Here is a 27858-nt window from a genome sequence, read left to right as displayed (position 1 = left end):
AGTCATCTGTACACACAGTTTGGTTCGGGGGCGGGGGGAAGATGGTGTGGGGGGAGGAGGCAGGGGGTGCACTTTGTCAATCAGTGTGGGCCAGGCTGGACCCAAACTCACTTCCATGCCTGGACCCATGCAGGGGTCTTCACCTACCTGCAGAGCACATGGCCTGGGAAACTGGCTCTGAGAGGGAGGTTGGGTGTTGCTTTTGGTTCACAGCTTGTGACAGTGTGAACAAAGCAGGACGGGACAGGGATGCCAGAATGCAGTTATAACCAAGGCCTCAGCTGGACTGGTCTTGAAAGGGATCTGGGCCTTATAATCACTCCCTCTGCTTCCTCACCCTCCCACCCCAGCCCCAGGCAGAGGGTGAGGCTTTGGGCCAAGTGGCTCTCTTCATTTGAGGGCAGTTCTTGGGTGCGAGTCCAGTGAGACCTTCCTGTTGCCAGCACCCCCAGCAGCTGGCAGAACGTGGGGTGGGGCCTGGGGACAGGAAGTGAGTGCCGTTCGTGATATCATTAGAGAGAAGCTCCCAGAAACTCGGTATGTCAGTGTCCCGCCCGACTCCTAGACGCCAGTGAGTACAGTAAGTGGTCATCTAGCCTTGTGTGGACATTTGCAGCACCAGGGGCCTCCCCATCTCAGGAGGCAGCTGGCCAGCCTTGTCTGTGAGAACCGATTTCTTTTTTTTCCTGTTTTTGTTTTTACATGTAATGTTTTATTGGAAGGTGAACTGATAATCCAACCAGTTATAAAAGCAAAAGCAGAAGATTCTAGAATTATGATGGAGATATAAGCATATATTGAAATAAATTAATCAGAATTCTGAGAATCCAGCTACTTTTGTGCAGATAGCCCAGCATGATCTTAGTTGTCCAGTTATTGAGCTCAGATTTGGGGAGTTCCTTCTAGTTTCAGACCCAGAGTTACTGAGGCAGTCACTGAGTAGAAGCCAGAGAGAATCCATTTTGTCCAGAGCCCCACAGATGGCAGCAGCCTTATCCGTAGCCTCCATAGGAGCCTGCTGGGCTCAAGTCTGCCTCCCTGAAGCTCACTTCTGCTCCAGGCACCTGCAGAAAATGAGCTGAACCCACCTCTGAGCATCTCTGTGTTCCCAAAGTCATCTGCCCTTCATTCTAAATATCCCTGCAGCCTTCCACTATTCATTAATGATAGTGCTCTAAGTCCCCTTCCCATCCTTCTCTATGAGTGATCGTTTTGAAGGTAGGTAACATGGAGTAGAATTCTACAGTCCATTTCTGGCCTAACAGAAAAGAGAAAGACACTCAGAAATCCTATGTATCAGCTTTGTATCTCCATGAATGTGATTTTGCCTCTGGACCCCAAGAAATGTTGATGAAATACAGTTATTGGTCAAGGTTTTGAAGGAGTACAGATGTAGCCATCCTCTTACCTGAATCCTGAGCGTCTGCATTTGATGAGCTTTGCCTCTGCACCTGTGCCTGAGTCACTGCTAGAGGAGAGGGGCGGCTCTGTGTGACTTCCTGGGAGTCTTACAATGGGCCGTCCTGTGCTGTCAGGTTCTCTGGTGGCCTGTCCTCGTTGCCTCGCCTCTGGCCAATGATAAGAAATAGGTGAAGGTTGCATGCTGGCTGTTATGCTGCCTTGGGTGGTCTTGCAGTGTTTGCATAATAGACTGGGAGTGCCTTTGAGGGAGGCACTCTGTTTCCTGTGAAACCATGAGCCCTCGTCACACCATGCCTGGCACAGAGCCTGCAGTTGGGTGGTGTTGCTGGTGGGCTCCACGGTCCCAAGGCAAGCGCACAGGCACAGCCAGAGGCCAGTGGGTCAGACCCCATAAGCTGCTGCTTCTGATCTGTGCTGAGGAGCATGAGGATGAAGCCCCCACGGGGACACATCCCTGCCAGCAAGGACCTCGTCTCAAACTGCTACCCTTCCCACCCAGTCTGCTCTGCCACCCAGGTGGTTCTTCTATTCATTAATGTTCACACTGTCGGTTTCCTCTGCTGAGAACTCTGCCATCGGGCCGCCACTCTGCCTCCCCAGCCTCCTCCCTTTAAGGTCCCACACAAGCACCTTTGAACCTTTAGCTAGAACCTTTAGCTAGAAGCGGCCTTCACCCGCCACCTCCATGGTCTCTATCACAACACCCACTTTGTTTTATACTGCTTCTCTTTTCCTTAAAATAACCTTTTAATTTTTCCCGTTTCACTGAGATATCATTGACATGCAGCACAAACATGTTTGAGGTGTACAGCATAATGATTTGACTTACATGGAATGATTCCCACAATAAGTTTAGTGAACACCATCATCTCATAGATACAAAGGAACAGAAAAAACATTTTCCTCTCTTAGGATTTACATTCTTAACAACTTTCATTTTTAATGGACAGCAGTGTTAAATACCTTTATCATGTTGTACACTGCATCCCTAGTATTGAAAAATAATATGATTATTTTCTAGCTCTCACTACACACACTGCCTCATCTGTGCTGCCTGGTACAGACCCTTGGCTGTTGAAAGACTAAAGGGTGCCTTCTCTCTCTGCTGCAGATGGCGGACCTGCACGCTGTGCCAAGGGGCATGTACGATGGGCCGGTGTTCGACCTGACCTCTACGCCCAAGGCGAGCACCCCCGCCGGCTCCACCCGGGGCTCTCCCACGCGGCCCAACCCGCCGGTGAGGAACCTGCATCAGTCTGGATTTAGCCTGTCAGGTGAGTCGGGACAAGCTGATGGTTTGCTGAGCCAAAGAGAAGTCCTGGCGGGAAAGGAAGCCAAGGTTTAGCTAGATGGAACATCAGGGTTGAAAGGTGACCAGTTCTGCTTAGAGATCACACCTGCTGGGGGCGGGGCGAGGGCGGGGCCGGACGGCATGGTTTCCTAATGAACTGGGTATGACTTTCTGCCTTAGATTGGGTGAGCTCCGCAGTATATTTTCTTTCCATTGCCCAGGTTAATAGATAATTTTTATGCTCAAATTGCAACAGCTTCTTCCAGCCTAGGATTTTATTTATCTTCTCCCTTTCCTTGTCATAATAATAATGCTAGCCACAGCTACGAACATTTACCATGGCTTAGCTATATCATGAATCTTTAAGAACTCTCTGATGTTCTTAGAAAATGTTCAACTGCTCCATAACCATAGTGTAGATAACCAGTAAGTGTAGATTTGCATCTCTCTGATGAAAACTTTGAAGTGAGGTAAGTGAGATAATAAGAAGACAAAGACACATGTAAAGGGACAATAATTGTGTGGGGAAGAAGTGCGAGAAATGGGAAAACAGGGAGGAAAAGATAAAAGGGGGCAGAGGGGAGGAAGAGGGAGGAAAAATGCTAAAACTTGAGGCGACAGTATCAGAGATCACATATGCTAGTTGCCTGAAATTTTTCTGTGTTTTTGCCATGTTTCATTGCTCCCTGACTACTGTCATGCCTAAGCTTTTTTTGTGTGTGTGTGTGTGTGTGGCTACTTTCTGAAAAGGAGTGCATATTTCATTTTAGCTGTATCCCCAGGTCAGACCATCACCACTCCAGGTTGTGAGACCCTGACAGGCAAGTTGCCTGATCTCGCACAGCCTCAGTCACCTCTTCTGTAAAATGGGGTAATAATGGTACCCCCTTCCAGGATCGTGATGAGGACTGAATGAGGTGATCTGAGAAGCACTTCAGAGTTGCTTATCACAGTGCCACATGAGCAGCTGTTTTTCATATCACTTCCGTTGTTCTTTTTATTGTCATTGTTATGATGCAGAGGGTCTGATGAAATCCAATAAGAATCTGGCTTCTCCTGCAAAGGGTTGTTTTCAGCAGAGTGGGTACGGAAAGTCTGGACTACCTGACAGACTGAAATGGAAGTTTCTTGGGAGATGAGGAGGGCATTTACTATCTTATGCTCTTCAAATTAATCCATTTTCTCTCTTGTCCACACCCCCACCTCCCTTTATTCCCTGGGAATTTCTTGTCACCTGCAGGCACCCAAGTGGATGAGGGGGTCCGCTCGGCCAGCAAGCGCATCGTAGCGCCCCCTGGAGGGCGTTCTAACATCACATCCCTGAGTTAAGCGACCCCTCCCCCAAAGAGAGGGGCAGAAGCAAGAAGAGATTCTTTTGAAGCCAAAATGGTACACCAATATTTAAGAAGGAAAGCGAATCCAAACAGTTTCGATCTAAAGAATCAATAAGCCTCAAGCCTTATGTTTCTCCAATGTTAACGCTCGCTTGCCTAGCTTTACGAATATTGCTTTGATTTCTGTTGATGCATAGCCTGGATTTGTTTGACGCCCCTCCCCCCATTTACATGCATGCAATTGGGCCGCTAAGGCAAAGCGTCTGCTATATAGTGTTGAGAGCGTGTGTAGTGCTGCATCTTACGACAAGGGGACAGACAAGTGGGGACGGCAGGAAAATGAACAAAAGGGACGCCGGTTATTTGGGGTGAGTGGGTGGTGGGAACCCAGAGCAAGGCGGAGGGCTCAGAGGGGCTGGGGTAGGGTGTGGACGGGGGAGGCGGGTGGGTGAGCATAGGGGGTCTTGTGTATTGTGTTGATGAAGTATGTTAATTTCCACGAAAGATGGCCGCTCGGGGCAGCTGGTACTCCACCACGGGCCCCTGGGGTCCACAGACCAGGAAGGCGATCTTCGGGTTCGGGACTCTGTCATGTCCTCTCCTAGTAGATTTTAGCCCTCGGAACATTTTATTAAAACACCAAAACCCAACCATTGCTTCCACCTTTTTGGTCGTGCCAGTGTTTGGTCGGGCCTCTTTCTCAGTGTTGCTTTCAAATTCTTCTCTTTCCTGGGTTGGGAACTAGGAGGAGAGAGAAGCAATGACCTTTCTCTTCCTCTTGCCCTCCCTGCCTCTTTGGTGCTCTTAAAAGGCAGCAGCTGGGAGGACAGAGCCGGCCGGGGCGGGGAGGGCTGCCGCACTTAAGTAACACCTCCCTCTAAACACCTGGCGATCACCTCTCAAGCTCATTAAATGGAGACAAGCAAGAGGCTTCTCAAGTTAGGCCTGGAGCTGAGGAGGACTTCTCTTGCCAGGGGTGAGTGATTCTCTTGCTCTCCTAAGATCCAGGCACATCTTTTATTGAATATGATTTTTTTTGGTTATTGTTGGAAGTTTGTTTTCTTAGGTGTTCCCTAGCTTTTATTACTAACAGAGAATCTCGGCTCATAAGGGAGGCAGCAGAGTTGTGAGAAAGGCAGTCTGAAGCAAAAGGATCACGTTCTGTTGCCGCGGTTGTTTGTCAATTCTGAACCATCTCTTGCCATTTCCCTTAGCATACCCTGTGGGGGAACTTTTTGTTTTAGTACCAGAGTCTCCCAGTGAGTTTCCACGTGACATGACACGTAAAAGAAATTAGCCTAGTGTTAGCATTTGCCTTGTCGGTCAGACCTGAATGTCCAATTCCCTATCGTTCCACTTATGAAAATTCAGTTTTGGAGCAAGTTCCGTGATCCCGCTGAGGTCCATATTGCAGGGAAAACATATTCAACCCGGTGTCAGACTTCGGTGCTTAGGGGCTCCAGCTGGTAGGTCCTGAAACCCTGTGAACTAAGTACTTTCAAGGAAAGAGCAAACACCTTTCAAGTGCTTAGGAGAAGCCATTATCTCTGCAGGTTTTAGTAAGTGTAAGACCAGAGAAGAGGGGGTACATGGCTAAAAAGGAGTTTGGAAATAGCCAAGGAAGAGGATTTCCCTAGCAATGTACCTTTCTGTTCTAATCATGGAAAAGATTATTTCCTTTCATAAAAGGAGTCTTGCTGTTTTTAAGGCTTTTTTCATGGTGCCTTTATCTTAAGAGAAATTTAAGCGAAGGGGAGGTTGCAGCTCTTGATTTATATACTCAGAGATTTGGGGGCCTTTGGTAGAACTCAGAATGACAGTTTTGCAGGCAGAGGGAGCTAGTCAGATCAGAAGCTTTCATATATACCTCATTGGCTGGGCTGTGCTTTAAGGTACATTGCAGTACCAGCCACAACCACCAGATGGAGGAAAAGACACATAAATGACTAGTCCAGGCATCCTCTTGTGTGCAGTCTGCTGCTCCTATCTAATCCCTGAGTCCTGCTCAGCCTCCCCACGACCTCTATGTGCTTTGAAAAATAAATCTTTCATGGCCAAATTGGCTGCGTTTAGCACTTCTGAATGAAACACTGAGCCAGAACTTTATATTCTGCACAATTTTTTTTTTTTTTTTTGCTGAAGGAACAACCCCTATATGCATTCATGATGGGCAACTTAACTGAGGAAGTCTCCCTGTCTTCACTTACTATTAGTAACTTTCCAAGCACAGAAATTTCTGAGAATTCCAAGAAAACTCCCAGTATATTGTTGACATTGAGTTCTGGTTCTTTGTTACTTAAGGTAAAATTTGTATTCGAATGTGCCCTGATCCATGAGACCCATCAAAGAGCTCTGTCCAAAGGGTTCAGGAAGAGAACATGATGGTGAGCCACAGCCCTCTCAGGATTCGCTGGCATCTCATCTGAGGGTGGGAGGGCATACTGGGTCTTCCGTCTCCTCCAAGCTTTCTTTGTCTGTCTCAATCTCTTGGCCTGGCCCCTCTCTAAGAGGGGATGGCAGTTATCTGGGCTTCTCTCTGGGATGGCCGCCATCTTTAGTAATTGAGAAGGTATTAGATAAATCAGCTACCCCACCTAGAGATATTTCCTCTAAGTTTTCAAAAGAGAGCTGGGCTGTAGTTATCCCAAACGTGCATTTCTTCAAAGTCCAGTCATCCTCTGGCCTTTTCCTTTGTGACTCCATACAAAGAGTCATGTTCTGCCCCAAAGGCGTCCATTCCAAGCCTGGACTTGGGCTCCCCCGTGAGAAATCTTCCCAACAGCTTCTTGGCCCAAGCTTCCCAGACCTCCCCCCTGGAACCTCCAGCTCGAGTCCCCGTGTACACGTGGGCTGTCCCAGGCAGCCAGCATCCCTTGTGAGTTCCCTCTTTGGAAATGGTGTGTGGGTGTTCAGTTCTGTGTCTGGTGACTATGAACAGACAGTGACTCTCCCTGTGACCTGTGGTAGCTGTGAAGCAGCTCTGGAACGCCGAGAGCTGTTTGCTTTGAACCGTGAAGAAAACTGTGTTTTGAGTTTAGCTGAGATTAAGGGGAAAAAAAAAAGTTCATCAAGTGACTGTTAATGTAAACCTGGTTATTAAAATAACTCTGAAACCACAGCCGTCGTTGTCCAGCCTTCTTCCTTCTGTGTCGTTCCTGTCCACCTGAAGTGTGACAACTGCTTAAGATAACGGACGCAGTTAGTAAGAGGGACATGTAATCCGTTACCCTGAGAAAATCCGAAGTTTCTCTTTTCAGTTGCACATGAGTTTTTTTTCTGGCCACAGAGGTAAATGACTATTATTGAAATGTTGGGGAATAACTAAATTTTTTAATGGGTCATCAAATTCAGCAATAATATAAAGGCATTGTCAACTGGGATAAACCTAGTTGAGTTCAGAACAGATCCTGAAAGGTTTGTTTTATTCTGTTTTGTTTTTTGCCATTCCTTTAAAGCATTTCCTCTACTTCTAAAAGCCTGGACTTTGAGAAAAACTAAGCATGTGCCAAAGTATATTCTTCAGCAGACTGTTCCTAAGGAATCTTATGTATATACTATCATAATTGGAGACATTTAAAGCATATGTTGTCAAGTTAAAGGCTCAGAAATTTTATATATTTCAAAAGTTACTGAACTCATGGTTCTGAACCCTTCTGTATCACATTGTATTCCACCAGACCTGTTACACGAAACCCTTTTTTGGGGGAACAGTCCTGGATCCAATTAGAACTTGTGTAAGACATTTTTAATTGCAAATCTTAGATGCCTATTAAGAAAACTTTTTGGAAAAGATTTTTTAAAGTCTAGTATAACTGAAAACTTCAGGGATAGATTTGGGTAGACTGAAGCATAGCTGCATCTAGAACATTCTTTCTCTCCATCTCTTAGCTCTGTTTGCCTTTAGGAAGTGCTTCATTCTTAGGAAAGCTCATTCCACTTGGGAGCAAAACTGGCCATCAGCACCTCCAAGTTTGCACTTTACTTGATTAGCGATTTCTGGGGTGCAGGAGTGGGGTGGAGAGGCTCCTTGGATAGTTCCTGGCCAAGGAGGCTGATTTTGATTGGTCCGGCTTGGTCACATACTCCATTGTAGTTGGCATGGTGTGCGAGATCCTGGGATTGGCCACATCTGGTAACACACGGTCTCCAGAGCCACCCGAACCACATGGACTCTCAGTAACTCGAAGAAAATCAGTTTGTGATTTCAGAAGAGGGGGGCATGGAGTCTAGGAAAGAAAGGAGGTAGCCGCGGTACCATTCTCAAGCTGCGGGGCACAGTACCTGTGTGTAGACTGGGGTAGGTGGGGCAGGGGATCAGGGAATGGTAGTTCCTGGTGAATTTTGTGTGTGATGAATACCCCACCTTGGTTTGGCAGAGCAGTGTCTTCAGGACGAGCTCAGAGTGATGATAACTTTTAACACAGAAGCTCAGAAACCACATCAGAAGTTCCTCTGTGCATATAAGGGGTTATTAAGTGTGACGTACAAGGCTTCATGGTTAACAAGCTTTTGCCCACAATCCTGTTTTGTGGGTTGAACTCAAGATGGGTGAAACACCTCTCCCTGCTCATGATCGTGGCAGAATGGAGCTCTCCTTAGGATTAGCCTAGGTGTCAAGAGCAGAGTTAGTGCTTAAAATGAGCTCAGCCTGCAGGGTTCTAAAGGGGATGAAGTAGGTTTTTTTTGTTTTTTGTTTTTTTAAAGTTAGTGCAGTTCACACATTGACTTTCACACCTCTGCATGCTGGAGCTATTAGGGCTGAGTCACATCAGCCAGGTGGGGAATGAGAACCCTGACTAGGAAAAACAAGGTCCCTCTGGCTTGAAAGAACTTTCTGGTATCAACTTTACTACCATCACGTTCTCACAGTCAGTTCAGTCACTCAGTCGTGTCCAACTCTTTGCAACCCCATGAATCACAGCATGTCAGGCCTCCCTGTCCATCACCAACTCCCAGAGTTCACTTCAAACTCACGTGCGAGTCAGTGATGCCATCCAGCCATCTCATCCTCTGTCGTCCCCTTCTCCTCCTGCCCCCAATCCCTCCCAGCATCAGGGTCTTTTCCAGTGAGTCAGCTCTTCGCATGAGGTGGCCAAAGTATTGGAGTTTCAGCTTCAGCATCATTCCTTCCAATGAACACCCAGGACTGATCTCCTTTAGAATGGACTGGTTGGAGGAGGAAGGAAATGAGCAGGAAATGGAATGAAGGGGCCACAGCAGCCTGCAGAAATGAGGTCGCATCCTTAGGACAGGCATTCCTCAGAATGGAAAGAGCTCTAGATCCTGCCCTGTGCTCAGCAGACACCGAGAAGGTGACAGGATGCTTCCCAAGACCTGGACAACAAAGCCCACAAGACTTAACAAGATCCTGTCCCAGGAACCAGCTAGCCTGTGGCTGCTAGGCTGTTGTAAGTCAGAGAGATGACTGGAAGACCCCTTGATCCTCCCCGAGGCAGAAGTTGCTTCTAGCTGCAAGAGTTCAGAGCTGTTGGTTACCTTCCCATCCTGGGTTCTGGGCTTGGAACATCCAACTGCTGCTTGGAAATGAGAATAGGACAGGACAAAGATATTGATGAGTAGGAAGACATAGTGCTGAAAAAATAGGTGCATGAACTGTCCACAGCCTTAAGATCATAGTGAAAGGCAAAATCCAGAGTCCTGGGCTGTGCTTCCTTAGGTAACTGCAGGAGGGGTCAGGTTCTCAGTTTCTACACACGTGGATCAGCTGGATTGTGCTACATCTCATAGTTGTAGGACATCATCTCTAACATTCCATGGTTCTGAAACACCATCTCTAATACCTCCTTGTCTCTGGTGAAGGACATTCCTCACAGCAGGAATGGAAATGAAACAGGTGACTTTGGGAACCCACAACCCTACCCCTCAGGGAAACAATTACACACACACGGCTGACAAAGAAAGGGCAGTGGCTTCCAGTGTACAGAAGACATTTTAATACATAGAGGCACACTAACGGTACGTATGCTACAGCTCAACAGAAGCACAGGTTTCCCAGCCAAGGTTACCCATTCACAACAGCACAGTTTGTAAACTGGGTTTGGATTTTTAACAATGTTAAATATCAGACACACTGAGATTGTAAGAAATGGTGATCACAGGCAGAGTCTCTAGGAAACAGGGATTTGTGTCGACAGAATGCAGGGACAACTGGATACTAAAACAATTCACTCTTTCATGCCTTTTCATTGAGCCCTTGAAGAATTATAAGCCTTAGCATTACTGCGTTAGCAAAAAGCAGCACCCCTGGCCCCTGCTAGCTGTGTCACTCGCTCTTTCTCCCTAGTTATTTATTCATCCATCCGGGCTAGAAAAGCTATGATGATATAAAGTCTAGTTGTTTCTGGTTAAAACTTAACTATCAGAAGCAGACTAATTGCCAGTTAATTAAATTACCCTCATTAACAGAGCAGTGTTCTGTGTTCTTTGGACATTGATTTCTGCCCTAGCAGTGCCCTCAGGTAAGACCAGTGCTGCCCTTGGGGAATGAGCCATTAGCAAAGCATTTCCCTCCATGGGGTTCAGGTCAAGGACAGGGTCACAGAGCCGCCCCACCCACCCACTTGTGGTCCCTGTGCTTGCGCTGGGGTGGGTGGGCCCCTCTGCAGTGCCAGTGTGTTAGAACAGGACTTGCAAACCTGTTCAGACTTTTCAGACGTTCCACACAGGTAAGGGAGCTGTGAGGGAACATATGATGCCAGAAGTGCCAGACAAAAGGATTTAAGAGTCACCCTATTTTTCGTAATTAAAAAAAAAAAATTCTTAGCCCTGAGCCTTGGGTGTCGATATGTTTCACCCAGTAGGGTAGTCAGTTTTAGCCCAGGTTATGGATGAAACCCAAGGATCTGATTTCAACAACTGTCAGTCATGGTAAGGACTTAGGAATCCTTTTGTATTTGGGGAAACTTTTGTCCTAGCACTCAGAATATCCAGTGGAGTCTCTTGGGATCAGTTGTTCGACACTGATAGATGCAGTGCATTTTATTTTCTAACTTTAACTGCCTTGTGGCTCCTTAGCCTGGTGAGGACTGGAGGTCTTATCTTAACTTCTCTCAGGCTGTGCCCTCTAGTCATTGGATCCAAGGTTCCTGAAAGCCCACAAAGGTGCTGCAGGCACAGAAGAAGGTCACTGGAAGTAAAAACTAGATATTCACCTGACAGAATACCTAGTTGTATTGAGTTCCTATCCCAATATTAACTGAGTAGACATGAAATGGCACAAATTATTAACTCTCATCCCAGTGGAGATCCTGCTAATCCCATTGCCCTTGGGTGAATCTTTCCCAAAGTCTCTCCATTGGGATGATAATAGACATGGTCAGAGAAAGAGGGGGAACCAGGTGACTGGAGAGATGAGTCCATGCACATCAGGGCTTGAGTCCAAACAAATGAAAGATGGAAGTTGATAAACATGCACGTGGCCCCTGACACTCCTGGTGACCAATGAGAAGCAGAATCTGGTCACCTCCTTACAGATTTGGTCAACCCCCTCCTTGGGAACTGAGCCGTAATTTCTATACGGGAGAAAAACTAGCACAGACAGATGATGTGGGGGAAATGTAGAGAAAAGGAATCGTACAGAACATAGGATCTGGCTTTTCATTCTTAACAGAAATGTGGTTACTCTTAGAGCAGAGGTTTTCAAGGCCAGAAGTTCTGGGCCTGTTAGCTCAGTGCGGAGAAAACCATCATTGTTGAGTTTACAGTTCAGCACTGCTTTTCTTCTCATGCTGAGTTGCCCAGAGTGACCTCCCTTCTGGAAGTCCTATGTAGCAGTGTCTGCTACTTCTGCTTGTTTCCACCTGTCTGGTCTCCCCTGTTGACCACTTACTGCCACCTTGATGCGCCCCATTGGCTCCATAAGGAAGGACAAGGTTCTGATGATCTGAATGGCTTAAGAGTTACAACAGTCCCCCACCAACCCTGTTTACTATTCACCCAGCAGCATCTGGGAGTTGCCAAAAAACAGTTCTTCTGCAAAGATCTTCTGTGTATCTGGAGAGTAGAGTTACATCTTAACTTAGGCGAGTTAAACTTTGTATTTGGCAGATAAAGAAAATATTGCAGATAGGCGATTCGGCCTGCCATTCTTTGCAGTAAACACAAGCAGGTATTGCTGTTCCCTTAGTCAGTTTCCATGATCTTAGACCTCTCAGATATGTGGGCATTCCACAGTTTGAAGTGTGAGTCTAGTCTACCAAGCCATGAATAATCTGTTCAATATTTTAGTGCATCTGGTATTAGCTTAAAATGAGACCCAAAAAAGTGAATCAAAGATGACTCGTTTCATTAGTGAAGAGCCTGAATGATATTGGGCTTCTCTAAGAAAACATACTCACCGAATGTTGCTACTGCTGCTGCTGCTAAGTCGCTTCAGTCGTGTCCGACTCTGTGCGACCCTAGAGACGGCAGCCCACCAGCCTCCCCCGTCCCTGGGATTCTCCAGGCAAAAACACTGGAGTGGGTTGCCATTTCCTTCTCCAATGCATGAAATTGAAAAGTGAAAGTGAAGTCGCTCAGTCGTGTCTGACTCTTCACGACCCCATGGACTGTAGCCCACCAGGCTCCCCCGTCCGTGGGATTTGCCAGGCAAGAGTACTGGAGTGGCTTGCCATTGCCTTCTCCGTACCGTATGTTAATGTATATTAAAGGGATTTGACCAAGGGTAAATTTTACTATCTTCCAAATTCACCTCACATTCTAACTTAGACTATAACTCCCGTGTAAGATACAACGTCAGTGTACTATAAGTTGGACGTGTTTTCAATGTGACAATGTTCCTTTCTAATCCTGTCTGGACCCAGGTCTCTGATAGTCTTAAGAGGTAGCAGTTCTCAAGGAACATGCTTCTAGAAGAAGGCCAGTGGTGTGCTAAATATTTCAGAACTGGCTTGCTGGGAGGGCCAAAAAAGCCCTATTTGTAGCATCTGCCAGTTTCCATGGTGTAAATATTTCCACCATCACCAATTTCAACTTCTCAATGTCACATCACCGAACAGGGCATTGGGGCATTTATGCCTAGCAGCTCTTACTAGCTGATACAAGCTGGCATACTGTTCAAGTCCAGCACACCACTGGAGGGCCCTCATCAGTATGTGTTACTTTTTACCTGGTCCCACTCATTTCTTCCTGAATGCTTTCCTTACTCCTATTCAGTTGGGTTTGAGGATTCTGGCTTCCTTATGAAGTTTTCTAGCTCTGAATGGCTTCACTCCATCAGCCACCGATGTCCATTTGTCACAGTGTAATTAGGAGTGGAAAAATAAATCTACATCCAAATATTCCTTTTAAAGTAAAAATAGAGGCTATTAAGAGTAACAGGATGGTGGCAGTAGAAAGGCAGCGTCGAGCTCATCTAGTATTAACTTCTCGTTTTAGATGAACAAACTGAAGCAGAGAAAGGGATTCAGTGACTTACTCAAGGCCACACAGTTATCTGTGAAACTAGTTCCCAGGAACCGAGGGACTCCTCCCTGTGCTGTGCTGCCTCCTTCCCAAGGCATTCATTCACATTTTCTAAGGTGTGTGAGGTGTGGAGAGGTGAGAATTATTGTCAGCTCTTCCTGACGTGGAAATGTCCCAAGAAGATGATGAGGACTTCACAGGTTGCTATTCTGACCATCCTCTCCTTCTGGGTCTTTGGTTTGTTCCAAGGCTTGATTTGCTTGTCTTTTATTAAAGTCCCTTTTGACTCTTAAAAGGAAAATATAAAGTAGGTTTATTCATTGAAGTGAGAAATAAAAGATTTAAACTTTTGAAATGATAGCATGAAGCTGAACAATTTATAAAGAAGCATGAATTGGGTAATCTTCTTAAAAATATCATTGATTTTAAATGTTGAAGTTCCCATTCTTCTGCTTGTCCCATCAACAGATGGGTGTTGATGGGACAGGCAGAATTAGCTCATGCTAAGCTAATTTACCTATTATAATTTTTGAAATCTCTTACAAGAAAAAAAAGATTTATGAAATTTCTAGATTTTCTATTATGGGTATGCATCATTTTTTAATTAGAATAAAAAATGTTTAAAAATATATCGAGGCATTGCAAGTCAAATATGACTGAAACAGTCCATCATTTGCTGAGCTGCTGTTCTTCCAGGAGTTACTTACTTTTCTCTGTTGAAAATTATGAACTCCTTTTGGACAGATTCAAGGTGCTCTTGAAGAAGGCATGTCTTCCCGGTGAACATTGGGGAAAAAATAGAGACATAGTTAGTACACAAATGGAGAGTCTCAAATAGCCAATAACTTATTGAGTGTCTGTTTAACTGAGTGGCCCAATCAATGAAGACCAATGTGTCCTCAAAATAGATGCTATCTGAAAATTTGTAGCCAGAGTGAGACCACAATCAGATTAACAGAGGAGCAAATAGGAAAGAAAGAGAATAAAGTACAGCAACTCTCTGCTCCCCGCAATGAGGCAGCAAGGACGAGAAGACCTGGGTTACGGTTTATGAGCTTGGTGTCTTTCAGCCTTTTTGCACAAGAAACCATGGCTTCAAGACAGGTGGGTTCAAGTCTGTAATAAAATCCTTCCAAAAAACTTCTGATGAAAAATGTTCTTCTCAAAGGAAAAAATATTTTTGTTTTTAAATCTAAGAATTAGAAAATACTAAGTCCTCAAGTACTGGAGTTTTTTTTTTTCCTTTCCTGAACAAATATTTAATTGTTAGAAGAATAAACTATAAAAAGGAGAGTAGCTCACATATATGCATTAATATATGATATTTGTTTTTCCCTTTCTGACTTGCTTCACTCTGACAGTCTCTAGGTCCATCCACGTCTCTACAAATGACCCAGTTTCATTCCTTGTTATGGCTGAGTAATAGTCCATTGTGTATATGTACAACATCTTCAATCTATCCATACATACAGCAGAAACTAACAACATTGTAAAGCAACTATATCCTAATAAAAAATAAATAAATTATATGCTTTCAAAAAAAAAAAAAAGGAGAGGAGATTTCAGAGAAGTGCCAAAGGAAGCAAAAGAAAGGAGAGAAAGAAGACTCTCTTACACCTCCCTCTTATCCTCAAACTGGGGGATTTGTGACCCTGAGGGTTTCCAGTATCAGTCATGGGGAATCCCTGTGATCTGATAGAGCTCCTTGGAGTAAGATTTGGGAAAAAATATTTTAATATTAAAATATTATATCAAAGTATATAAATAAATGTTTAACATATTTATATAATACTTTATATATATATTTATACACATACATGTTTCTACATTTATGTACTTACATTTTACAGACAATATATGTACAATATAAACATAAGTAAATATATAAGCAAAAGTTATACAAAATTTAACATGAAGAATATTTAAAATGTTAACATTTTAAAATATTTTAACATTAAAAATCAAGATTATAATCAAATAAAATGTAGAAATTTACTCGTTTTTTTCTCTGTCATATATCTCTGTTTTCTTCTAAAAAAGGATGTGAAATGCACACTCAGAGATGAATTTGTGATACAGCATTGCACATGTCTTGAGTCCCAACTCTGGCCCTAAGGGCTCATGTGCAACATGTTCTCTTTCCTCCGCTTTAACTGGAAAAACTTAAGAAGGGCAGCTACATGGACAAGTCAAAATGATAAACCAGAAAGAGTATGAGGGAAAGGAGTGGGGAGCAACCAGAATGGAGGAATGAATGGGTCTTAGGTGACTGGGAAGAAAACTGCTGGTTAAAAATCCTGGGATGCGCTTCTTCAGGATGAGAGAGCAAACAGTGATTAGACTAATGTAAGTACAAATGGCATCAGAAATATCTGAAGGGTTTAGAGCAGGTGGAAATCTCCGGAGGCAGAAAAAGAGGATTTAGGTCATGAGCTTCCATGGCAGACAGACTGGCGTGCATCAGTCTTTTTGCATCTTTACTTTAAAGAGGTTGGTGAGCAGGGAGGGTCAGTGGAGAACATCCATGAAGCAAAGAAACAATAGAGCATCTACCATGAGCATGAGCAGAGGCATATACCGTGAGCCATGGAAGAGAATGAAGTGAGAAGTCAGGAAGCAGAGTGGAAAAATGAAACATAACAACAGCTAACTTTTTTTTTCCTTAGGGTTAGCACTTTTAATTTTTTTGTTTCTGTTTTTAAATTTTTTATTTTATATTGGACTATAGTTGATTTACAATGTGTTAGTTTCAGGTATACGACAAAGTGATTCAGTTATGTATACATACAGCTATTCTTTTTTCAAACTCTTTTCCCATTTAGGGTATTACAGAATGTTGAGCAGAGTTCCCTGTGCTGTACAGTAGGTCCTTGTTAGTTATCTAGTTTAAACATAGTAGTGTGTACACATCAGTCCTAAACTCCCAGTTTATCCCTCTCCCATCCCCTTACCTTTCCCCTTTGGCAACCATAAGTTTGTTTTCTAGGTCTGTGAGTCTATCTCTGTTTTGTAAATAAATTCATTTGTATCATTTTTTTTTAGATTCTACATGTAAGTGGTGTTATTTGATATTTATTCTTCTCTAACTTACTTCACTTAGTATGATAATCTCCAGGTCCATCTCTGTTGCTGTAAATGGCATTACTTCACTCTTTTTAATGGCTGAGTAATATTCCATTGTATGTATGTACCACATCTTCTTTAACAGTGGCTACCATTTTGGCAGACATGTGCTAATTGACTCAGAACAGTCTATGAAGTAGATACCAATACTAAAACTCCATTTTACAAATGATGAAACTGAGACATAGGGAGAAAAGGAAAACAATAGTGCTTTTACACGAATCAGCCTAATTCTACAACTGTAGGTTGTAACCTTGACTGCGTACCTGAATCACCCAAGTAACTTTAAAAAATTCCAATGCCCTGCCATACCTCGAGATTCAGATGAATGAATAAACTAGCATGATGATAATGTAGTGAGCTGCTAAGATTGGTCCTCACATTTTAAAATACTTGAGTAGAATAAAGTGTTACTTTGAGATTTATCATCTTTCTGATCTTTCTTTGGGGGAAGACTGCTCATTGTTTTGAATCACAATCCTTTTTGTTTTCAAACTGATGCTGTAACATTAGGAGAAACTAGAGCCAAATGGTGGCACAGGCAGCTCCAAACTGCCACCCCTCACAAAAAAAAAAAAAGGCAGAAACTGTCAGGGCCCACACTGTCAAAACTCTGGAAAGCAATCAGAGGTTTATAGCAACCAAATGCCAAATCAAGGAAAAAGCAACTTAAAAATGGTCCTGGTGTTTAAGGAAATCTCTATCAAAATGTTAGCTGAACACAAGCCAAAATAAGAAAGACTGCAGTGATGATGAATGACAAGGGATAGTCTTTGCAAAAACTGTTTGTAAAAGTCACTCAGAAGTACAAGGGTAGCCTTCAACAATCAAAAACCAGCAGATCCTAGAGGAGGGAGGAGAGAGTCTGATTTCTGGAGTTACCACATTACAATTTTCAAATGTCATTTTTCGACAATAAATCACAATGTATAAATGTTGGAGAGGGTGTGGAAGAAAAGGGAACCCTCTTACACTGTTGGTGGGAATGCAAACTAGTACAGCCACTATGGAGAACAGTGTGGAGATTCCTTAAAAAACTGGAAATAGAACTGCCTTATGATCCAGCAATCCCACTGCTGGGCATACACACTAAGGAAACCAGAAGGGAAAGAGACACGTGTACCCCAATGTTCATCGCAGCACTGTTTATAATAGCCAGGACATGGAAGCAACCTAGATGTCCATCAGCAGATGAATGGATAAGAAAGCTGTGGTACATATACACAATGGAGTATTACTCAGCCATTAAAAAGAATTCATTTGAATCAGTTCTAATGAGGTGGATGAAACTGGAGCCTATTATACAGAGTGAAGTAAGCCAGAAGGAAAAACACCAATACAGTATACTAACGCATATATATGGAATTTAGAAAGATGATAACAATAACCCTGTGTACAAGACAGCAAAAGAGACACTGATGTATGGAACAGTCTTATGGACTCTGTGGGAGAGGGAGAGGGTGGGAAGATTTGGGAGAATGGCATTGAAACATGTATAATGTCATGTATGAAACGAGATGCCAGTCCAGGTTCAATGCACGATACTGGATGCTTGGGGCTAGTGCACTGGGACGACCCAGAGGGATTGTATGGGGAGGGAGGAGGGAGGAGGGTTCAGGATGGGGAGCACATGTATACCTGTGATGGATTCATTTTGATATTTGGCAAAACTAATACAATTATGTAAAGTTTAAAAATAAAATAAAATAAAAAATAAAAATAAAAATAAACAGGTAAGTATGACCCACTCGAAGAAACCAAATAAATTGACATAAGTCATCCCTGAGGAAGCCCAAATACTGGACTTACTTGATAGACTTTAAAACAACTCCGTTAAATATGGCCTGGGCTTTCCAGGTGGCGCTGGTGGTAAAGAATCTGCCTGCCAAGGCAGGAGATGGAAGACACGTGGGTTTGATCCCGGGGTCAGGAAGACCCACTGGAGTAGGAAATGGCAATCCACTTCAGTATTCTTTTCCAGAAAATCCCATGGACAGAGGATCCTGGCAGGCTACAGTCCATGGGGCTGCAAAGAGCTAGACACGACTGAATGAGCCCATAAATATGTTCAAAGAGTCTAAGGAAACCACATAATAGGCTACAAGACAGATCTCAATAAATTTAAAAAGAGAAACATCATACAAAATTTTCCCTAGCCACAATGAAGTGAAGCTAGAAATCAATAATAGAAGGAAAACTGAAAAATCCACAAATATGTGGAAATTAAACAACACATTCTTAAGCAACCTGTGTGTCAAAAAATAAACCACAAGAATTAGGAAATACTTTGAGATAAATGAAAAAAAAAATACAACATGCCAAAAAGTATGGGATGCAGAAGAAATAAATAACAACTTTATACTTTGAGGAACTAGAAAAAGAAGGGCAAACTAAACACAAAGCAGAAAGAAGGAAACAATAAAGATTAGAGCAGAGATAAATGAAATAGAATAGAAAGACAATAGAATCAATGACATCGAAAGTTGGTTCTTTGAAAAGATATCAAAACTGAGAAATGTTTAGTCACAATGATAAAGGAAAAAAAGAGAAAAAAATGCACATAACTAAAATCATAAATGAAAGTGGAGACATTACTTCCAACCTTACAGAAATAAGAATACTGTGAATAACTGTACACCTACAAATTAGAACATCTAGATGAAATGGACAAACTCTTAGAAACACAAATTACCTAATCTGACTCAAGAAGAAATAAAATCTCAGCAGATATTTCACAAGAGTAATCTACAAGTGAGAATAATCAAAAATTTTACAACAAAGAAAAGTCCAAGGCCAGATGGTTTCAAAGGTAAATTCTAAATATTTAAAGAAGAATTAACACCAGCCTTTCTCAAATTCTTCCAAAAATACAAGACAAGGAAAGGTTTTATAACTTATTCTATGAGGCCAGCATCACTCTGAATCAAAAATAAAGACATTATTAGGAAAAAAATGACAACTAATATCCCCTATGAACATAGATGCAAAATCTTAAACAACATACAGGAAATAGTCCAATAGCATATTAAAAAATTACACATTGTGACCAAGTATGATTTACTGCTGGAGTGCAAAAATGGTTTAACATAAAAAATGCAGTCAATGTAATACCTCACAGTAATTGAAAACACACACACACACACACACACACACACACACCCACACCCACACCCACACACATGATGTCTCAACTGACCCAGAAAAGGCATTTGAAAAAATCAAAACCCTTCATGATAAAAACACTCAGAAAACTAGGAATAGAACTGAACTTCCTCACCATAAGTAAAGGCGTTGACAAAAACCCCACAGATAGCATAATACTCAATGGTAAAAGGCTAAAGTCTTTCCTCTTAAGATCAGAAAAAGAACAAAGATACCTGCTTTCACTGTTGCTATTCAACATTGTATTGGAACTTCTAACCAGAGCAACCAGACAGGAAAAAACAATAAAGGAATCCAAACTGGAAAGGAAGAACTAAAAGTATCTCAATATACAGATGACATAATCCTATATATTAACATAGAAAACTACAGAGAATCCATCAAGAAGCTACTAGAGCTCATAAATGAGTTCAGTTGCAGTATACAAATTAATACAGAAAAATCACTTCTGTTTCTACACACCAGTAATCATCTAGGAAGAAATTAAGAAAAAATTCTATGTCTCCAAAAGCATAAAAGATCTAGGAATAAGTTTAACCAAGGAGGTGAAAGATTTATACTCTGATAAGTACAAACATTGCTGAAACAAATTAAAGAAAGACCAGTGGTTTGGTGAGTATTGAAAAATTTTGGATAGACAGTGGTAGTGGGTACACAATATTGCAAATGAACTTAATAAATTGTACACTTAATAGTTAAAATGGAAAATTATGCTATACATGTTTTACCATAATAAAAAGGTTAGAAACAAGACAAGCAAAAAGACTGTAAAGAGAATGTAAAGGTCTCTCTTTATCATGAGCAAAGCCACCTCTTAGCAAATGATTCTGAGATTGACATGATACTTTGGAAAAAGAAGAAAGTGCTTTTTCTTCTTAGCATTAGGAAATGTCAGAGGTTCTGTACTGTGGGTGAGTGGCCATACCCTTTCCCATGGGAGATGTGGGAGTTTGCCTCTGCAATCTGGTGGCTGGGCACAGGTTAGGTCTAGGATAAGAGGGGATCACAGGAAGATGTCCTGTGGATGGAGCTTGACCTTGTAATTCTAAGAACAGCAATGACCAGTCTTCACGGTTCAGTTTTAGTTTTTTGTTCTTTTAATGTGTTGATCAAACACTGGTTGAGCCTCTACTATATTACATGCACTCTTGGGGTACCATGAAGACAATGTGGGTAAGACCGACACCTGGTCTTTGCACAGGAGAAGGCTTATTTTAGTGGGACAGAAAAAGACACACAAATAAGCATAAATAAAATGTTTATAAACTATGGGTTCAATCCATGGGTTGGGAAGATCCCGTGGAGGAGGGCATGGCAACCCCACTCCAATATTCTTGCCTGGAGAATCCCATGGACAGAGGAGTCTGGCCTCCTCCTCCCCAGAGGAGTCCATGCGGTTGCAAGAGTCGGACACGACTGAGTGACTAAGCACACAAGCACAAGGTCATAAAGGAGTTAAAAACAGGGGCTGAGAAAGAGGGTACCTCACCTTTGATTAGGAGGCATTTGGGGTATAAACAGGGGAGGAAGCCCTCTAAGTGAAGGTCCAAGAGGAGAACATTCCAGAAAACGGAAGAGCAAGGGCCAGACACTAGCAGGGCCTATGCATCTTGAGGGTTTTAAGTGAGGTCAAGAATGGCATAGTACAAGAATGGGGAGGAAGGTAGACAGATCATACAGAGCAGGGAAGGTATGGCAAGAAGTTACTCACAAATTGCTGTTATCTCTAAAACTTGAAAAAACATAATTAAGGTGATGTCTCGTTCTTGGCTACATTTGGAGGTCTGTTAGCAGAGGAGCCTACACAGGCAGCTCTCTGGGGGAAAAGGAAGGAGCCAGCCAGGAGAAGCCAGTTGGTTATGATATGAAGAGCAACAGATCATTAGGAGGAAGATGGGTAAAGTGAAAAGCAACAAGCAAGATGGGTTTGTGGTACAGCGAAGCATTCCTTGGAGAGCCCTAGAAAACACTTAAAGATGGGAATCCGCTCAGAGGGCAGTTCTGCGGACAAACAGGATGTGGACTTGGGTTAACTGACCATTAAAGGGTACAGTATGCCCTGAGGACTAGAGAAATTAGGAACATTGAGAATAGTTGCTTGTTTGCAGAGCCATTTTAACCACAGGATTATGCAATCTCTGAGAAGGGGGCTGTCAGTGAATGCAGGAATTATATCTTATTCATATCCCTTTCCAGTGTTTAGCACAGAATGCAGCGGATAATAAGGACTCAATAAAAATAGCCTAAGCAAATGGATACAGAGGGATGGAAGAATGGATGACCATTAGTTGAGTGTGTAGGGAGATGGGTGGATGATTGAGTGGATGAATGGATGATCATTATTATTGTTTAGTTGGTAAATTCTGTCTGACTCTTTGGCGACCCTGCAGAGTATAGCCCACCAGGCTCCTCTGTCCATGAGATTTCCAGGCAAAAATATTGGAGTGGGTTGTCATTTCCTTCTACAAAGGATCTTCCCATTGGCAGGTGGATTCTTTACCATTGAGCCATCAGGGAAGCCCATGGATGATCATTAGAGGCAAGGCGAATATTTAATGCTTCACCGTCATTATTATACACAAAACCTTACTGTGTAAAATCCTACTGAGCCCCTGTAAGTTACTTTTCTGAAATCTGACCTCTAAACTCTGACATAGGATAATGTGCATGCATGCATGCTCAGTCGCTTCAGTCGTGTCCGACTCTGTGCGACCCCGTAGACGGCAGCCCACCAGGCTCCCCTGTCCCTGGGATTCTCCAGGCAAGAACACTGGAGTGGGTTGCCATGTCCTTCTCCAATGCATGAAAGTGAAAAGTGAAAGTGAAGTCGCTCAGTCGTGTCCGACTCTTTTCGACCCCATGGACTGCAGCCTACCAGGCTCCTCCGCCCATAGGATTTTCCAGGCAAGAGTACTGGAGTGGGTGCCATTGCCTTCTCCGTAGGATAATGTAGTTAGTTACAAAATTAATTTGATTCAGCCTGAAATCCAGCAATAATGCTCAACCGTATAATTCCATCTTTTCTGTGACTGAATACTCCCTACTTGTGCTAGCCCTGACATTAGGAGATTCTGCTTCTAGCAAAGACCAGATACGGCCCTCTAGAATTGGCTGCTCCCAGTGATTCCTCAAAAGAATGGGGCCCAAAACAGCTGGGACACAGCTTAGTGACTAAACAACTTTTCCCATCATTTTAAGGATGGTAACCTGACCTAGGCTTCGCCAATTAGATTCCCTTCCAGGAGGTCACAAAATTTGAATTGAGAGTTAGGAGAAGACACTAAGGGAATTAAGTTAATTTCAGAGGCCTGGGTAGGACATTCAGACGTAAAAGATTGGTGCTGGGATGCCCAGGGCTTCCCTTTCAGACGCTGGGGTGTTCAGCTCCTTCTCACAGTCACAAAGCTGCCAGTTCCTGCGGGAAGCTCACCCACCGGAAGCTTTCCAACCAATGGCAGCAGTCGTGAAGAATCCCACGACCCTGAGGGTGAGGGGACTGCTTACCTGAGAGGAGTCGCATTTCCTCGTCTCCTTCTCCTTCTTGGCCAGACGCTTCTTTTTCTTGTGCAGAGGCTTGGACTCCAGGATCATTTCTTCGAGTTCAAAGGTGGGGTCACAGTTCAGCCTGCCTTTCTGCAAGGAAGACAGGTTGACTGATTGCTTACATTTCTGTATCCTTCTGAAAATAGGCCAGACTGAATAAGGAGATTACAACTCAGTCCTGCAGGAACAGTCCAAGAATAACCAGCTGGGATTTCCACCCAAAGTTTTAGGTACTTTATCGCCAGCCTTGTTTTTCATGTTCTGTTTGTATTTTGTTGATTTTTCTAAACTCCCAAGGAGCCTTCCAGGAGTTAGAAAGAAAATCCTATTATAATTATTTTTCTAAAGTTTGCCTTCTGGGGCTATGTTTCTCAAAGGAGGTTCAGTGGTGGATCAGAATGACCCTAAGTTGATTCCTAGTTCCCCAACCAGACTTCCAGAATCAGTGTTTCTGAACACCGGGCCAGGAAATTGCATGTGTAACAAGCTCCCCAGATGATTCAGATTCACAATTAAATCAGAGAAGCACACACACAAGGTCTCTGGAGGCAGCGCTGATGGGGTGGCGCATGAAAGAACAGAAAGGTGCCTAGATCTCCAAGGCCGCGTGTGTCAGCCAAGAGTGCAAGCTGTCCCCGCTGGACCCCGAGGAGCGGCCAGGTAGGACCCCACCTCCTGTTGCTCCAGAAGGTAGCATTCCCCCATCCCAGAATTCCTCCCCATTGCCTTCTGGTGCCTCCTGCTTTGTACCCCACCCACCCATCTGCTGTTTGTACATGAAGGATCACACCCCCACATGCCCATCGCAGGTGCTGGCCTGGGCTTAAGAGCAGAAAACTCCGAATTGTTTCTGCAGGCTCCCTTAAGAGACGATTATTCTGCCAATCTGCCTACAACTGAGTGTGTAGAATCAGGCTGTGGGGAGAGAGGGATTAGAGGTCTCACTTGGCTCCTTGGCTGGAGCTCAGTAGACTGCAGGAAGCCACAGATGTTTTTTGGCTAGGTACATCTGGTGGGACTTATTTCCCTTTGCTTATTAGTCATTGAGAATATGGTTCCCAGTGTAGAACTACCAGTGAAAGTGAAGTCGCTCAGTCATGTAAGACTCTTTGTGACCCCATGGACTGTAGCCTACCAGGCTCCTCTGTCCATGGGATTTTTCCAGGCAAGGGTACTGGAGTGGGCTGCCATTTTCTTCTCCAGGGGACTTCCCAGCCCAGTGATCAAACCCAGGTCTCCTGCATTGCAGGCAGATGTGTTACCATCTGAGTCACCAGGGAAGTCCAAACTACCAGAGGAAGAGGAATGAATGGTAAAAACAAATATCCAACCTAAACAGCTTTCAATCCTCTGACTCACAGAACTCCTTGGATACACATTCCTACATCTTTGGAATCAGAGAAAATGTTTTAAATTGGCAGATTCCTGGAAAAGACTATCTGTAGGATTAGGACTTGTTTCCACTAAAAAGTAAGCCACAAAAAAGTAGTTAGGAGCTAGAACTCCCAGCACTGACCTAGACCGGAATCCCAGCTTAGCCACCTGCTAGCCGTGTGGCCTTTGTCAGCCAACTTAACCTGTGTGTGCCTTGGTTTTCTCATCTGTAAAATAGGAACGTTGACTGTCTTACAACACTGGTGTGGCTATCTGATGAGACCAGGTATATATCTGGCACACAGAAGAATATGCAATGAAAGAGAGTTATTAAGGGTTTATTAGGATTGACTTACATTAGGAACAAATCCTGGAATGAGCCTCTTCTGCAGAACTGCATCCCAGTTCATATCATTCATATATGGGAAGTTTTGAATATCAGACAAATGGGAAAATCTGTGGTCTGGATTCAGTTCAAGTAGCTGCCAAGGGAATACAAACACCAAGATCAGGAACAAGGTCACTTGGGGAGCAAAAAATCATAAAGATTCCCTATAAACATTTTTAGGAATAGGATTGATGGAAACAAGCAGTGTTTTCCTTCCTTAGTCCCATAAACAAATAATATAGATAATAATGAATGGTCAGAATGAATTGTAAGCTGGTCATGTGGTGAGTGAAAACAGCTTGTCCTCCAGAGTCAAACATGTTTGATTCCTGATTCCATGACTGATTAATCATGGGCAAGTTTGTTCTCTAAACCTCAGTTTACCCATCTGTAAAAAAGGGATAATAACCTATTTCGTTAGGTTTAGCTATGGCTAAACATGGCCATGTTCAAATAAGGCCATGTTTAAAGTGACTAATAAATCTGTTCTTCTTGAGTGGAAAAATGTACATTGGATTTAACACATGAAATTCATTTCACACTAAAAATTTTAGCAATGTTTATAACTAATCAATATATACTGGGACTGACACAGATAAGATGTCATTAAGATTACTGCAACAGTTCTGGGTTTTGTGAACTGAAATTAAAGATTTTGTTTCCTCATCCGAAGCACCCTAGAACCAATATCATTATAGTCCTGTTGTTCGGATGGGAAGGAGCAGTTCCATTTGAGAAGAGACCTGAAGGTGATCACTGTGGGTCATCAGGGTGCAATTCTGGGGTGAGAAGGCTGTCTTGGAGCTAGGGAAAATTTGCTTATGGAAAATGACCTCTGCCCCTATTCTTTATTTTTGACATCGCCAACAGCAGTATCCCTATTGGAAAACAGAACACTTGACCCAGAGACAAGAGACATAGGTTTTGAAGTCTTAGTCCACAAAGCTCTTTTCCTTGACCAGCTACAACCTGTGCAGTTTTCTCTCTTCAGAAAAAAGGCAAGTTCATCCTCTTGGGCTCTTCATTTTTCTTTTACATAATACACATGATTGAGATTCTGCCTCAATTATCCTTAATCTTCCTGGTGAACATGGGTACGTTAAAAAATCTGATGAAAATCATTGGACCTCATTAGTTCAAATTCCAAATTTTACCACTTGTCAGGCTGTGTGTTAGGTGCTGAAGACACCATGGTGAACAAGTCAGATGTGGTCCTTCCCTCATGCAGCTTGACAGCAATGGTATTAACCGAAGAGTCACACATGCGCAATGTGTAATTTCAAATTGTGAAAAATATGATGAAGGAAAGTTCATGCTTGTGTGAGCTGACAATAGAGGGAGGCTCCCTGAAGAAGGGAGATTTGAGCTGAGATCTAAAGCTGTGTTTCTCAAACTATGCAGAAGGGCTAGATATTTCTCTTTGGTTTAATTTCCAACCTACTGAAACCAATATGTGGTGTTATTGTGTGTGGCTAGTACAGAACTCTACACCGGGTACAACTGGTGATTTGAGCTTGACATCACCACATAGGCTGGCACACATGTGCTTTGAGGCATCAGCAGTATCAAACTGCTATACAAAACTGCTATACTGCTATATCAAGACTGCTATACAAGTTTTTTTTAAATACTTCTCTCAATTTCTATGTTTTGTTATAGACCTGGTGGGGAGTAATTAATGTACTTGGACCACTTATTGAATCACATTGAGTAGTAATAATCTAAAGGAGGGAGCTAGGAGAACTGAGGATGGGAGCAGTGTTCTAGGCAGGGAGACTAGCCCATGCAAAGGCCTATGGGAGACTGGTATACGAGGGTGGGGTTGGGGACGGGAAAGAGAAGGGAAAAGGAAGCACAAAGCGGTTTGTGTGTCATCATAAGGGGGACAAAAGTCCAAAATAAGACTCAAGGGGTAGTTAGAACCTTTACACTATACAAATTATTTTGATCTTTATCCTAAGAACAGTAGGAAAACAATGACCTGTGCTTTGAATAGGTCCCTGTGGGGCAGAGCAGAGAACAGAATGGAGTGTGTTTAAAAGTGTGCAGGGCAAACAAAACTTGATGGCAGTAGGACTGTGAAGAAGATAGGGGAGAGGGAGAGAAGCGTCAGGTTCAAAAGGTATTTAAAAGGTCAGATAACAGAACGTGGTGATGGACTGGATATGAGGATGATGAGTGATGTCTGGTTCTGCCTTGTATAAGTGGGTGGATGGAGAGGCCAGTGACTGAGCGAGGGAACACTGGACAAAGTCCAGGAAATACCGAGTTCAAGAATTCCATTCGAGGCACATGGAATTTGAAATGTCTTTTGAGACATTCAAGAGGACATGTGCATTGCCTTATTAATGAAGCCAGGTATTTGAAATCTGTTAGCTGCAAAACCCACTCCAGAAATGTATATTATTATGACGGCCTCCAGTATCATAACCATTTTTTTGTTTTGATGTAGACTGTTTTTTTTAATTCTTCATTGAATTTGTTACAATATTGCTTTTGTTCTTTATGTTTTGGTTTTTTGGTGGTAAGGCATATGGGATCTTAGTTCCCTGGCCAAAGCTTGAACTCCCAACCCCTGCATTGGAAGGCAAAGTCTTAACAACACTGGACGTTTGCATTCCCACCAACAGTGTAAGAGGGTTCCCTTTTCTCCACTAGTACAGCCACTATGGAGAACAGTGTGGAGATTCCTTAAAAAACTGGAAATAGAACTGCCATACGACCCAGCAATCCCACTGCTGGGCATATACACCGAGGAAACTAGAATTGAAAGACCTGTGTACCCCAATGTTCATCGC

The 27858-nt window shown here is 43.2% G+C and overlaps 2 protein-coding genes across 5 annotated transcripts in view; one reads left to right on the top strand and one right to left on the bottom strand.

The window, feature by feature from the left end:
• DPYSL3 (dihydropyrimidinase like 3) overlaps positions 1-7165 on the top strand; it is a 117313-nt gene extending 110148 nt beyond the window's left edge. For 2 of the 3 annotated variants that reach the window (XM_005209570.5, XM_024994066.2), the window contains exons 13-14: positions 2534-2696; positions 3954-7165. In XM_005209570.5, coding sequence (XP_005209627.1) covers positions 2534-2696; positions 3954-4042 — 252 coding nt within the window. In that variant the 3' untranslated portion in view covers positions 4043-7165. The remainder of the gene's footprint in view (positions 1-2533; positions 2697-3953) is intronic. The other variant, NM_001101068.1, reaches the window with a different exon arrangement.
• A 2821-nt stretch (positions 7166-9986) lies between these two features.
• The window catches only part of STK32A (serine/threonine kinase 32A), a 133296-nt gene continuing 115424 nt past the window's right edge, over positions 9987-27858 (bottom strand). Inside the window, exons 10-13 of one of the 2 annotated variants that reach the window (XM_005209541.5) lie at positions 25029-25154; positions 23260-23388; positions 14178-14242; positions 9987-13758 (exon numbers count right to left, since the gene is read on the bottom strand). In XM_005209541.5, coding sequence (XP_005209598.1) covers positions 13665-13758; positions 14178-14242; positions 23260-23388; positions 25029-25154 — 414 coding nt within the window. In that variant the 3' untranslated portion in view covers positions 9987-13664. 2 annotated transcript variants of the gene reach the window in all.

The sequence above is a fragment of the Bos taurus genome, chromosome 7, assembly GCF_002263795.3.
Source record: "Bos taurus isolate L1 Dominette 01449 registration number 42190680 breed Hereford chromosome 7, ARS-UCD2.0, whole genome shotgun sequence".
Classification (NCBI taxonomy): domain Eukaryota; kingdom Metazoa; phylum Chordata; class Mammalia; order Artiodactyla; family Bovidae; genus Bos; species Bos taurus.
Note: the sequence above shows the minus strand (reverse complement) of the source record. Positions and strands in the feature narration are given on the sequence as shown.